The sequence below is a fragment of the Haematobia irritans genome, chromosome 2, assembly GCF_050003625.1.
Source record: "Haematobia irritans isolate KBUSLIRL chromosome 2, ASM5000362v1, whole genome shotgun sequence".
Lineage (NCBI taxonomy): Eukaryota > Metazoa > Arthropoda > Insecta > Diptera > Muscidae > Haematobia > Haematobia irritans.
The window spans coordinates 51,517,581-51,533,028 of NC_134398.1; the positions used below are offsets into that span (position 1 = coordinate 51,517,581).

Here is a 15,448-nt window from a genome sequence, read left to right on the forward strand (position 1 = left end):
TGTGATGCTAAAGTGGTGGACTTATCTCGTCACTGAGTGCTACCCGGTCCTATGTTTAGCTCAATGACAAGAGACCTCTTTTTGTATAGCCGAATGATACTAGGTACAATGCTGAACGAGTACGAGGAGACATATTTCTAATCGGCGTCCAGAACATCATCTCAGATAGTTATCATCATTCTCTTTTGAAGTCAACGCTCCACGAGATGAGGGCAAATCTATGCTGAATAACATCCGCGGATGTTGGTGTATGTAGGGCGTGTCTTGAGAGGGACGACTTGGTGCAGCTTGCAAACAAGGTATGGCGACATATAAGAGAATTAATTAAAGACACCAAGTTTCTCCCTTTCTTTGCAGATGATATGGTTTGGTTTGTTGACCACGGTTGCCACAGTTGGTAGAGTTCTACTAAACATGATAGATTTTGCACTGTTTGGGAGATTGGTAGAATTCTTGATGACTTTGTAAAATATTCATCCCAACTAAGAGATATATTATTTTTCTATAGAAACAAAATTTTGACAAAATTTTCTACTGAAATAAAATTTTGACAAAATTTTCTATAGAAATAAAATTTTGACATATATACATATATCTTCTGGCATATGTCGGACTTGTCACCATTAAATGTGATCGTGGATCTAATACAGCACAGTGCTGCAGGCAGAAGTGCTAACGAATACAGAATATGTGGAATGACTCAGAAATAAAATAATAGTAGTTGGAAATGCAAATTGAGCTGATATTAGGGTGAAAGCAGTAACGACTATTCGGAATATAACAAGAAACATGTCGCAAAAAGACAATGATAGGAAGGCCGACGGATATACTATATGGTTACCCAAACCACAAAAAGAGGAGAGAACTACTGAAAGACAGTAACACATCAGCCAGAAATTTCCTAGGGGTAATGTACGGGTACCTAGAGATGGAGGCAAATCTATACTGAATAACATCCGCGGATGTTGTTCAATCTTGAGAGGGACGACTTGTTGCAGCTTGCAAACAAGGTATGGCGACATATAGGGGAATTCATAACATACACCAAGTTTCTCGTAAAAAAAGAAGCCTAAGATGGAAAGAAGTTAAAGCTCACAACAAGACGAATGCCATCTTAATTGTATGTCAGCCGACATGAGGCAGGAACATCTAGATACTCTTTTCAAAGTAAATTAATACTGGGAGTCAAAACTGAGCCTGCAAGATTACTAACCAAAGGGAAACAGCATTTCAAAAATTGTCCCATTAGGGTTTTTTGAAATGGGAATGTTGTGATTAGTTCATCATCATTCAGATCAAAGCGTGGACAGAGGTTCGTTTGATCTGAAAAAAAAATACAGAACGTCATTATGTGCTGGAAGATTTCCTTTAATCTTCATCCCAGGTTCCTTGAAATCTCGAACTAACGTGAATATGGAACATCAATCGCATAGGATATTAGGGGGACGACTCCATCTTGAGTAACGTCTTTTTTGTTCGTACTGGGCGAATATTTTCCGCCTGATAATTCCAATAAGAATTGTTTAGGATAGCAAAAAATTTGTGTATACAGGGCCAACATTTTGTGCCTGAAAATTCCAATTAGAATTGTCGGGATTTTAGGCATATTATTGGCATTTCCCGGGAATCTCCATATGCCCTTGGATAAACCATCTAGACCTCTGAATTTTAAGCCCTTAACTGCTTTTGTTGCATGAAAATCATTTTCCTGGCTAATGACTACAAGGCATCTGTCCGTTCTGAGCTGATTGTTCTAGTCAATGGTATTCGATTTCTGTTCAATTTCTCCACTGTCAAAACTCGATGATATTAAATTTTGAATTAGGAGGCTACCACTGCAATTGAGCCCAAATAATCTATATTAATACTTACTGTCACAGCCGCTCCACCCCATTCCTCCACCAAGGGCACCAAATCATGTGCAACACTTTTATCGGCATAAATGCCTGTGCGCATTTTTACCGTAAATGGTATATTAGAATTTAAATTTGAACACGCTCTCACCGCAAGCTCTAATATATTGGTCCTTCGCATAAGAGCACTGCCTCCTCCCTGTTGATATATCAACTCAATAGGACAACCAATATTCAAATCAATATAATCGACTTTGGCAGTTTCTTGCATCAATTGAGCGGTCTGGGCTATAATATTGGGATTGTTGCCGCACAATTGAACTCCGAATACATCCTCTGATTCGTGGCGTTTAGTTAAGGCCCATTCCTGCGTCATACCCTTGACTAGTGGTACACAACAAGCCATTTCTCCACACGTAATATCGGCTCCAAATTCCTTACAAATACGACGAAAGGGTAAATTGCCAACGGTCGTTAAAGGAGACAGCACTAGCTTATCTACAAAGTCGACGGGTTTTCTGAGTTTTGCATCACGACCACTATTCTCATCTATACAAGAACCCACAGGTTTCTCTACTTCCATCTCATTTGTCTGATCATGATCGGGATTTTCATTATTAGTTTTTTTGTCATTTAGTTCAGAATCTCCATTTTTCTCCGAACCATTGCTTTCTTTTTCCTGTTTCCTTTTATCTCTAATTTCTTCCGCTTGCTTTATGCACTTTTTAGATTTTGAAAAGTCATAGTTACGTTTACGCAGCCTTATTTGTAATTCTGATGTAATGCCATTGAATGTAGAGGCAGGCGCATTCTCATCATAACTTGAAGCTTTAATATTATTTCCCTCACTATCCAAGTGTGCTTTGGCAAAGCGGCAGGTTACTCCTCGTGGGCAGAAACCTTTTACTTCGAATACCACACATTTATCGCCAAGATCTTCACCCTTCGATGACAAATATTGATCCAAATCATGAACATAACGACAGTTCTCTAATGAACATTTCTTTTCGGTAGGACCATTAATTAAAGAGTTGCATAGATGTGTTGTACGATCATCCTTATAAACGGGACGATTCTGAAAACGAGATATTTCAAAATTCAGAGCAAATATCCTACAAGCTATCCTATTTGGACTTGCCTTATTTTGACCCCTTTTACGTTCCTTTTTGCTTGTCTTTTGAAATTTGCATGCAGGTGCATCACTTTTTTCGTTGGATTCGCCGGTGCCGCATTCCTCAGGTATTTTTCTTTTCCTATCCTCAGAAGACTCTGTGTCAGTTACAATCGTCTTCTTAACTTCTTCAACCAAATATCTACAAAATGGAACTTTATTAAGATTTCTACCGCTATAGATTGGTCAATGACTTACTCCGGTTTTATATAGCAAATTCCTGGCTCCATTACAAAATACGTTAAATAAATTTTACTTTAAATATGTTCTCCGACACGTGCAGTTCTATGATATAAACAAATTCACATGCCGACCAAACAGACAGTTGTCTGGGTTGCCATGTTGAGGAAAATATTTGACCAGTATTGCATTTCCTTCAATGTGTGCCTCAATAAGGCCTTTATAAGGTTTTCGCAATAAAACAAATTAACAGCCAATTTCTTATATTCGAATGCTTTTGGTTCGTCTGGGATGTCCAAATGAATTTATAAAAAAACATCGCCGTTTAAGTCGAACGAAGGCGTTCATTTCCCTGCCAGCAAAGTTAGATTTTTTATCTATCGCCATTGAAGAATAAAATCTAATGACCGTTTCTCATCCTCAAATTAATACTTAATGCTTAGTACTAAGTTCGTTTCTGCGAAAAACTAATATCTTCATCTATCTCCGTAAATAGGGTTTCAAACCCAGGGATGTTAATTTATTTATGCGAAAAAATATGCCTGCCTATTTTTCGTGCGAAAAATCCAGGGTTGTATAAATACCCTGCCAACATTTTTTGAATTTGGGGGTGCTTCTGAGAATCCCCACTACGTCGAAAACAGTCGTATATGATATCCAAAACTCCTCGAAAAAGCGCCGTCACTATTGAGAAGTTGTACCACGCCAAGTTACTACAAAACAGTATCGCATGAGTGCAATTATTAGGTGCCCTTCTGGATAAATTTAGAAGGACGCCAATAAGAGCTCCTTCAAAAAATCAGACAAAGAGCATTTTAAGATAGTTGTAAAAGAATCATTGTGGTCAAGTAAAACACGATTATTTAGATGTTTATTAATTTTATTAAAAATTTATAAATTCTCATAAATATAACATTTGTACGACTATCACATCACATCCCAATAAACACAGGATGAGCGTTTTTCAAATGCAACAACTTTTCAGTTTGAGGGTAACTATAATTATCAACATAAATTCAACTTGACTTGAAACAGCTCATATTCAATACATCTTCAAATTGTTTGCGAATTACTTCCAATTTGCCAAAATGTTGACGAAATCTTTGAAAAGGGGTTGAAGATAATATGAGAAAACTTTGACAAAACACTACCCTAAAATGCAACGAAAAAACCATGTGGTTTTCAATACTTGTTTGTGCAACGAAGTTCGTGGTCAATTGAAAGAAATAAAAAACATTTAAAGGCCGGTACTCTGTTCGGTTTTCGCGTTGAAACTCCATACAAAATTAAAAAATGCGAAAAACTAGCGAAATTTTTCCATTTGTGGTACTTTGTTTTTTCGAGTTGAAAAACTGACGTTTATAGCATGGCGCCATTTGCAATGTGAATTTAGAAATAATTTATTTATTAAAACTATTTGTGTGGGTTTATAACACAAACACGGATTATATTTTTGTTCCGAAACTATACAAAGGATCAAAGGAGTAGCAGATCAATTGCCCAAGGAAAATAAAATGTTTATTTTGTAATAACAAGCAGCAACCACCAACTTAATTCAATATCGCTCCCTGTAAAATAGCGCTCCAAGTTACCTAAATAAACACCGCTTTCTATGTGCGAAATAATGGTTTCTATAAAAGTTTTTCGCAAGAATGAACATAGTACCGGCCTTTAGACAAAAAACTGAATTTACTCCAAATAGTTTCTAATAATACGTAAGTGAAAATAAAAAAATGATATGAAACTTTAAGGAAGACACTAAATTATATCTCTTTGCCGAAAACTAAAATTATGAATTCTACGTTCTTTAAAACATTAAAAAGCTGACCGATGAAAAAATGTTTGACAAGTAACTCGAACTGCTTCAAATAGTTTATAATAATTGGTAAGTCAATATGAAAAATTAAATCAACACTTTAGAGAAGTCACTAAATTTAAATCTCATTGCAGAAAACTAAAATATTTGGATGCTGCATTCTTGGAAACATTAAGAGGTTGACCAATGAAAAATGATGGTGGCTTATCGAAAAGAGAAAGTTTCCATAAATCAAAGTACAATTACTTAAACTTGGTATTTATGCTTTTCCATATCAACTACTGGGTGATAATTCGCATCACGCCTATAGTTTAATTTACATCGCATCATCGGTTTAATTTGATATTTTGTGAATTGAAATTGCTGGAAATTTATTCTAACTCTCTAGTCATCAAGTTCCATGCTAATTTCCTGAATTTTAATGAGTTTTACAACAATTTTGTGACACCAACGTTCTTGAGGAATTTTGTGGTTTTCAATACATTTTGTGCCACGAAGTACGTGGTCAGTTATTTTTATTGACATAAAACTGAAATTAATCCAAAACGGTAATTATAATTGGTAAGTCAAAATAAAAAGTGAAATGAAAACGTAATGGAAATCACAAAACTCGATTGTTTTGCAGAAAACTAAAATCATTGGATGTTATATTCTTGGAAGATGTTGACCGGTGAAAAAATGATGAAGGAAACAACAAAGAAAAGATTCCAAAAAACTTGCAAAGTGCAACCAATTAAAACAAAGTGCAACAGTTCCTAAATCAAGAACTTCTGGATGAAAATGTGCATAACATAAATTTACATTCCGTCATCAGTTTGATATTTTGTGAATTCCTCTTGATGGAATCTATTCTAACACGCAGGCCAGCAAGTTCCTCGATAGTTATTATTTGAAATTGTCAGCATATTAATTAATAATTAATTAATTAATAGTTATGTGACACCAACATTATGGGGGAAATTATACATGAAGAATGTTTAAGTTATTTAAAGTTGTATTGATAGTTTTAGTTATTAATACCTTTAATAAGATAATTATGTTTTGATTGGTATTATAACATATTATTATTTTTTGATATTGTTAATGTTATTTTTAATATTATTATATTTTTAACGAAAAAAATTAATAAAATGTACAAAATCACTAGAAATTTAGTGTTGACTTTCAGTAAGAACTGGGATTGACTTTCATGCAAATTGTGGTTAGAAAATATTCGCAGCAATATTAGTTTTTAATTTGTCTCACATTGAAAACTGTTTGAGAAATTATTGAGTAGCAATGCATTTCAATTTGAGGATTACAATTGAGAGATTATTGCTATTGTGTTGAATTTTACTGTTGAGGGTAATGTCTGTTTTTTGTTGAGAACGCGATTTTCTCAACAATTTCTCAACTTGAATATTACCCTAATCCTTTGAAAAAATGTTTGAAAAATTATTGCATTTTAGTATTTTTCAAACGTTTGTGTTTATTGGGATTTCACATATTTTTATACATTAATAAAAGATTGATGTTGAGTTACAAGGTGCAAGTTACATGTTGTAGCGTCTATCAGCCAGTGCTTTTATTGCCAATGGAGGCAGCGTGTCTGGAAAAATATTTGAAAAACTATTACTTTATTCCATTTTGAAAGTCAAAAATTGTTCACCAATATGCCTTTCACAATTTTAAGCGAAATAACTATGTTTTCAGCACTTCATAACTATCCCAATAAACACAAACCTTTGAAAAATGCTAAATTTCAACAATTATTCAAACATTTTTTCAAAGGATTAGTGTAATATTCAAGTTGAGAAATTGTTGAGAAAATCACGTTCTCAACAAAAAACAGACATTACCCTCAACAGTGAAATTCAACACATTAGCAATAATATCTCAAGTGTTATCCTCAAATTGAAATGCATCGCTACTCAATAATTTGTCAAACAATTTTCGATGCGAGTCAAATTCAAAATTAACATCGTTGCAAATACTTTTCAACCTAAATTTGTATGAATGATATCCCCACTTCAAATTGAAAGTCAAAGCCAAAATTCTATGAATTTTGTATAATTTATTCATTTTCATCATATAATAGTACACTACACTACCAATTGATAAATAATAATCTTATTAAACATATCAACAAATAAGAAAAAAAAGCAAAACAAACAACAAAACTTTAAATATCTTAAACATTATTAGTAAACACTTTTGCATTGATAATTCGTTTTCCTTCCTTTTGGTGTCATAAAACAGCATTAAAATTTATTAACATGCAGGCAATTTGAAATTAGGAACGTACTGGACCGCGTGTTAGAATTGATTTCCAGCAGAACGAATTCACAAAATATCAATTTTAAACTGATAATAGCATATGAATTAAACTGACGATGTGATGCACATTTTCATCCAGAAGTTGTTGATTTCAACAATTTGTTGTTTTTAACAATTTTAATTGGTTGCACTTGTAATGTTTCTGGAATCTTTTTGTTGTCGACAAGCCACTCATTTTTCATTGGTCAGCTTCTTAATGTTTGCAAGAATGTAGCATCCAAAGATTTTAGTTTTCTGCAAAGAGATTTAAATTTAGTGACTTCTCTAAAGTGTTGATTTAATTTTTTATATTGACGTACCAATTATTATAAACCATTTGAAGCAGTTCCAGTTAATTGTCCACCATTTTTTCATCGGTCAGCTTTTTAATGTTTTCAAGAACGTAGAATCCATAATTTTAGTTTTCTGCAAAGAGATATACATTTAGTGACTTCCTTAAAGTTTTATTTAATTTTTTATTTTCACTTACCTATTTTTATAAACTATTTGGTTATTTGTATAAAATTTTCCATTTTTTTAACTTCTTGTAATTGACCACGAACTTCGTTACACAAATAAGTATTGAAAACCACATGGTTTTTTCGTTGCATTTTAGGGTAGTGTTTTGTCAAAGTTTTCTCATATTATCTTCAACACCTTTTCAAAGATTTCGTCAACATTTTGGCAAATTGGAAGTAATTCGCAAACAATTTGAAGATGTATTGAAGATGAGCTATTTCAAGTCAAGTTGAATTTATGTTGAAAATTATATTTACACTCAAACTGAAAAGTTGTTGCATTTGAAAAACGCTCATCCTGTGTTTATTGGGATGTTTTCAGCACTTTTTATTTAAATACATTATAAGAAGCTAGTTGCGCTTGGTGTTTCACAAAATATAAAACTTGTAACAGTAATGGTGGCAAAATACTTTCATGCGAATAGTGATGGCAAAATACTATCACAGTTGGCGATTGTTGCAGTGTCACTTACGAGTCTGTGGTAGCCATGAGGATGAAATGGAACTTTGAAATGTTGGCAGGGTATGTGTTTGAAAATGCTCAAAACAAAGATTTTGCATTTATTCCGCTCAAACTTTTTTTGTATGGAGTATAACAGTTTTTTCGCGCGAAAACGTGATCTTAGTACTAGGCTTAACCGGAAGATAGAGCACTGACACGATCAATAATGCCAATACATTGAGAAACTGGCCCTATATTGGGGATATCAAATATTTATATTAAATATTAAAAAAAAAGAAAATCATTGCATGTTCACGCTTTTATTGCGATTTGAATTTGCCAAATACGAACTGAAACCATGGAAAACATCTTATGAAAAACCTACTAAACAAAAAATCTTATTAAAAAATTATTTCTATGGAAATTTAGCCACAATTTTATTTTATTAGAAAATTTTGTCAACAGTTTATTTCCATACATTTTTTTATTTCTATGAAAAATTTTGTCAAAATTGTGTTTCTATAAAAGAATTTATCAAAATTTTATTTCTATAGAAAATTTTGCCAGAATTTTATTTCTATAGGGTACTTGGTCAAAATTGTATTCTATAGAAATTTTGTCAAAATTTTATTTCTATAGAAAATTTTGTCAAAATGTTATTTCTTATATATATATATAAGTAAAACATTTTATTTCCACATACAATTTTATTTCGACAGAAAATTTTTCAAAATTTTATTTTAGAGAAAGTATTATTTCTATTAAAAATTTGCAAAGTATTTAGAGAGGAATATTTTTCAAAATCTACCAAAATATCAAAAATTCTAACAATCAACCAAACAGTAAAAAATCTACCATATTTAGGTAAGTACTATGTTCGCTTTTCGAGTTGAAATTTTCGCAGTTACTTTATCAAAACAGTTTAATATAAAGCAGATAAATTAACTCAATTAAAGCGCAGTTTCATGTTCCTCTAAATTTCGGCAAGACATTATGGAATATTTTTGTTTTCATCTATTATTTTGATTATTTCAGGAAAGGTAATCGCGAAAATAAAGTGATTTTCAACTCGAAAATCGAATATAGTACTCACCGTTTGGTAGAATTCTAACAATTATGCCAACCGTGACTCAAACGCCATTCTCACTTTAAGGTGGGTACTATGTTCGATTTTCGAGTTGAAAACCGCTTTATTTTCGCGATTACTGCTCCTCAAATAATCAAAATTATAAATGAAAACAAACTTATTCCTGTAAAATCTTGTGGAAATCTAGAGAAACAAGAAACAGCGCATCAATTGAGTTAATTTATCTACTTTATCTTGAACTGTTTTAATAAAGTAACCACGAAAATTTCAACGCGAAAAGCGAACAGAGTACTTACCTTTATATGGAAAGGCATAGCTCGAACGTAGTGTAAACTAAATGCCTTTTTGACATTTTTAATCACCCTTCTGTGTGAGGAAATTGACTTACATATCCGAAACGAATTCTTTCGTTCGACTAGAATGCCCAAAACAGTTGAAATAAACCTACGTTAATTGCCCTGCCAACATTTTTTGAATTTGGGGACTCTTTTGAGAATCCCCACTACGTCGAAAACAATCATATACGACATCAAAAACTCGTCGGAAAAGCGCCGTCACTATTGAGAAGTTGTACCACGCCAAGTTACTACAAAAATGTTTCGCATGAGTGCAATTATTAGGTGCCTTTATAGATCAATTTAGAACGACGCCAATAAGGGACCCTCCAAACAATCAGAAAAAGTGCATTTTAAGATAGTTGTAAAAGAATCATTGTGGTCGAGTAAAACACGTTTGTTTAGATATTTATTAAATTGATTAAACATTTACAAATTCTTAAAAATATAACATTTATACCACTATCACATTACATTTAACATAATTTTTGGCATTAATGATGATGTTGAGTTACAAGTAGCGAGTTACATGTTGCTGCGTCTATCAACCAGTGTTTTTATTCCATGGAGGCAGCGTGTCTGTAAAATATCTGAAAAACCATCACTTTATTCCATTTGGAAAATCACCAAATTGTTCACCAATATACCTTTCACAATTTTAAGCGTATAATCTATGTTTTCAGAACTTTATTTTCGTTTTTATTTAATTAAAATATAACAAGCTGGTTGCGCTTGGCGTTTCACAAAAAAAAATGGCTTTTTTAACAGTAGGGATGGCAAATTACTTGCATGTGCTTTTTGATGTACCTTTTCATGATGGTTGAAGTGACATTTACGAGTCTGTGGTAACGATGAGGTTGAAATGGAACTTTGAAATGCTGGCAGGGTGATAATTTAGAGGGATTGAACCAGTTTTTTCGAAATTATAGTACAAATTAAGAATTTATTTTGCTGCCAAATTAGTACATCAAATACCAAGATATCTTACGAAATAATCCTTTTTTAAAAGCTTTGACTACATCGTATACAAATATTTTTCTGCGTTGCCACCCAACATATATATCTGTATTAAATAGCACAGTCAGTTCCATTGACGGTACTAAAAGCTTGATTCGTATTCTTTGCAAACAAACATCTGGTCTCAAAATATGTCATATCAACGCCCAAAGCTTGACTAACAAAATGGATGAGTTTAGATACATCTTTGAGCAATCGGATGTGGATATAATATGTGTATCTGAAACCTGGTACAAATCCTCCACGACTGACAACATTGTCTCCATGTATGGTTACAACATCATTCGCAATGATAGGGCCTCTCATGGTGGAGGTGTGGCAATATATATAAAGAATTCTTTGTCATATAAGGAGTTGTGTAAGTCGAATCACGATGACAGAGTGGAGTATGCCTTTATCGAACTTACATTAAATACACACAAGATGTTGTTAGGATGTATATACCCTGCCAACATTTTTTGAATTTGGGGACTCTTTTGAGAATCCCCACTACGTGGAAAACAATCATATACGACATCAAAAACTCGTCGGAAAAGCGCCGTCACTATTGAGAAGTTGTACCACGCCAAGTTACTACAAAAATGTTTCGCATGAGTGCAATTATTAGGTGCCTTTATAGATCAATTTAGAACGACGCCAATAAGGGACCCTCTAAACAATCAGAAAAAGTGCATTTTAAGATAGTTGTAAAAGGATCATTGTGGTCGAGTAAAACACGTTTGTTTAGATATTTATTAATTTGATTAAACATTTAATAATTCTTAAAAATATAACATTTATACCACTATCACATTACATTTAACATAATTTTTGGCATTAATGATGATGTTGAGTTACAAGTAGCGAGTTACATGTTGCTGCGTCTATCAACCAGTGTTTTTATTCCATGGAGGCAGCGTGTCTGTAAAATATCTGAAAAACAATCACTTTATTCCATTTGGAAAATCACCAAATTGTTCACCAATATACCTTTCACAATTTTAAGCGTATAATCTATGTTTTCAGAACTTTATTTTCGTTTTTATTTAATTAAAATATAACAAGCTGGTTGCGCTTGGCGTTTCACAAACAAAATGGCTTTTTTAACAGTAGGGATGGCAAATTACTTGCATGTACTTTTTGATGTACCTTTTCATGATGGTTGAAGTGACATTTACGAGTCTGTGGTAACGATGAGGTTGAAATGGAACTTTGAAATGCTGGCAGGGTATATGCCTAATAGAAACATTTCGCCTGAAACTCTTATTACAACACTCACGGATATCACTGTTCACTACGATGATATTATCATTGCCGGGGACTTGAACAGCAATGTCTTGTGCGATCACACATTAACTGAAACTTTTGAATCAATTGGCCTCCACACAGTTAACAAGACCATACCAACACATTTTTCTACTTCATCAAATAGCTTATTATATATATTTTTGGTTGACACTTCTACTAAGGTTTTACTCTATGACCAGTTAAGTGCACGATGCTTTTCAAAACATGATATTTTATTCATGACATACATGTCGCATTATTCGCCAGAAGTGAAGCAACAGAAATTTTACAACTTTTCCAAAATTAACCATTTCAAACTTTCGCTGGAAATTGATAATATCGACTGGAATACAATTTTCTACATCCAGTCAACTAATGACCAAATTGCTTTTGTGAATCACAACCTTGAACATTTACTTAATTCCTGTGTTCGATTGCAAATGCCACGTAACAAGCCACGCGATAAAAGCTGGTTCAACTCTAAAGGCCGGTACTATGTTCATTCTTGCGAAAAATTTTTATGGAAACCATTATTTCGCACATAGAAAGCGGCGTTTTTTTAGGTAGCTTGGAGCGCTATTTTACAGGGAGCGATATTGGATTAAGTTGGTGGTTGTTGCTTGTTTTTACAAAATAACATTTTATTTTTCCTTGGGCAATTGATCTGCTATTCCTTTGATCCTTTGTATAGTTTCAGAACAAAAATATGGTCCGTGTTTGATTTATAAACACGCACAAATAGTTTTTAATAAATAAATTATTTCTTAATTCACATTGCAAATGGCGCCGTGCTATAAACGTCAGTTTTTCAACACGAAAAAACAAAGTATCACAAATGGAAAAAATTTCGCAAATTTTTCGCATTTTTTGGTTGTGTATGGAGTTTCAACGCGAAAACCGAACAGAGTACCGGCCTTAATATAAAGGAATTAATAAACCGTAGAGATGTAGCGTATAAACGTTGGAAACGCTTCAAAACACCACAACTGCATAACGAATTCCGCTCGCTTCGAGCTGAAGTTAATAAGGCTATAAAACTGTCAAAAATTGCTTTTTATCAAAACAAATTTAGCAGAGCACTAGACTCTAAAATGAAATGGGAAACCATAAAGGAAATTGGAATTGGAAAACAAAAATATGGAATTGTAAGTGGAAATGCAGATGAGATAAATGAGGCATTTCTAAACATTCCAATTAATAATTATTAATTGGAACTTGCGATGTCAACTTCAGCATTAGAAACTGTATTTCGACCATTCACTGGTTTTGAGTTTTCCAGATGAGGTCATGCAAAGCTGCTTTTCGGTTAAATCTAATGCTGTCGGAGTGGACAATGTATACCCACGATTCTTAAAAACTATATTACCAAAGATTTCCGCTTATATAACACATCTATTTAACACAATTATAACCACAGGCCAATATCCAATGGGATGGAAGCACTCCAAAGTGATACCGATACAAAAACCAAATGCAATAAACGAATATCGACCAATCTCGGTTTTACCGTTCTTATCTAAAGCATTCGAACGTATTATTCACAACCAAATATCTGAATACTTAAGGCAGAATTCTTTATTATCTGCATATCAATCTGGATTCAGACCCAAACATAGCTGTATTACTGCACTTTTGGACGTAACTGAAAACATTAGAAAGAGTATAGATGACGGTCTACTAAACCTTTTAGTTTTATTAGACCACTCAAAGGCCTTTGATTGCGTCAATCATGATATACTTTGTCTCAAGCTAGAGCGATATTTCAATTTCTCAAACACAGCTTTACGACTAATTTCTAATTATTTAAAACATCGCATCCAATCTGTATATTTAAAAAACACGTCATCCAGCCCTAAGAATCTAGTTGCTGGAGTGCCACAGGGATCGATTCTCGGCCCGCTGTTATTCAGCATGTACATAAATGACTTGCCAAATGTTCTTGAACATTCCAAAGTACACATTTACGCGGACGATGTCCAAATTTATTTAAGTTGCCCCAAACCCAATCTCTCTGATGGCGTATCTAAATTGAATAAAGATTTAGAGAATATATATTCATGGGCCACTGTAAATAATCTTCAAATAAATCCAAAGAAATCGAATTTCATACTAGTAAATGGGCGAACACAGTACATAGAATGTAATTACACGCTAATGATTGGTGGAGTGAACATTGAACAGAAGGAGAAAGTGAAAAATCTTGGAATAATCTTCAATAAGTCTTTAAGCTGGAATGATCAAATAATTTCTGCCACTGGTAAAACTTTCGGTATGCTACGAACATTATACCAAACCCAGCATTACACGCCTCTTCATATTCGTATGCTCCTGGCAAAGACGTATCTAATCCCTATATTAGGGCTGTTTTCTTTTAGCACTGGATATGCTAAGCCCTTAAGGCCGGTACTCTGTTCGGTTTTCGCGTTGAAACTCCATACAAAACCAAAAAATGCGAAAAATTTGCGAAATTTTTTCCATTTGTGATACTTTGTTTTTTCGTGTTGAAAAACTGACGTTTATAGCACGGCGCCATTTGCAATGTGAATTAAGAAATAATTTATTTATTAAAAACTATTTGTGCGGGTTTATAAATCAAACACGGACCATATTTTTGTTCCGAAACTATACAAAGGATCAAAGGAATAGCAGATCAATTGCCCAAGGAAAAATAAAATGTTATTTTGTAAAAACAAGCAACAACCACCAACTTAATCCAATATCGCTCCCTGTAAAATAGCGCTCCAAGCTACCTAAAAAAACGCCGCTTTCTATGTGCGAAATAATGGTTTCCATAAAAATTTTTCGCAAGAATGAACATAGTACCGGCCTTTAAGGACTAAAAGAAAACAGCGTACTCGTTTATCCAGGACATCTCCAAATATATGCAACACTGTCATCAGCTGTTTAAAAACAATCACAGAAAAGAAGTGAAATCTTGCATTTTTAATGTATGAAATGCTCCAATTAGTAATAAATATATAATGCTGCGATTATTTATGACACTGTATCACTTTGAAATTCATGTTTTTCGATAAAATAGTCACAATAAATTGCTATTGTGAATCGAAGAAGCGTCACTTTATCCAAATACAATCTGGCAACATCGGCGCGACTTGCACTGATGAGATGTTCTGGATAGAATACCAGTGCAACGATGTTCTGCATAGCCAATAGGGCTGTTTTCTTTTAGCACTGGATACCCTAAGCCGCGAAGGACTAAAAGAAAACAGAGTACTCGTTTATCCAGGACATCTCCAAAAATATGCAATACTGTCATCAGCTGTTCAAAAACAATCACAGAAAAGAAGTGAAATCTTGCATTTTTAATGTATGAAATGCTTCAATTAGTAATAAATATTTACTGCTGCGATTATTTGTGACACTATACCACTTTGAATTTCATGTTTTTCGATAAATTAGTCACAATAAAGTGCTATTGTGAATCGATGAAGCGTCACTTTATCAAAA

General features: G+C 33.4%; 1 protein-coding gene and 2 long non-coding RNA genes across 3 annotated transcripts in view; all 3 read right to left on the bottom strand.

Moving 5' to 3' along the window:
* Positions 1-3,361, bottom strand: part of Dus3 (Dihydrouridine synthase 3) — a gene marked incomplete in the record, with an annotated part of 23,146 nt that extends 19,785 nt beyond the window's left edge. The window contains 3 exon segments of the mRNA XM_075294050.1: positions 1,873-2,928; positions 2,992-3,166; positions 3,223-3,361. Of these exon segments, the coding sequence (XP_075150165.1) occupies positions 1,873-2,928; positions 2,992-3,166; positions 3,223-3,254 (1,263 nt within the window).
* A 6,712-nt stretch (positions 3,362-10,073) lies between these two features.
* Positions 10,074-10,538, bottom strand: LOC142227520 (uncharacterized). Its single transcript, XR_012719875.1, has 2 exons — positions 10,345-10,538; positions 10,074-10,287 (listed from the first exon to the last, which is right to left on the bottom strand). It is a non-coding gene; the product is annotated as an uncharacterized LOC142227520 (long non-coding RNA).
* An 874-nt stretch (positions 10,539-11,412) lies between these two features.
* On the bottom strand, positions 11,413-11,916 carry LOC142227521 (uncharacterized). The gene is made up of 2 exons (XR_012719876.1): positions 11,684-11,916; positions 11,413-11,626 (listed from the first exon to the last, which is right to left on the bottom strand). It is a non-coding gene; the product is annotated as an uncharacterized LOC142227521 (long non-coding RNA).
* Between the last annotated feature and the right edge of the window lie 3,532 nt (positions 11,917-15,448).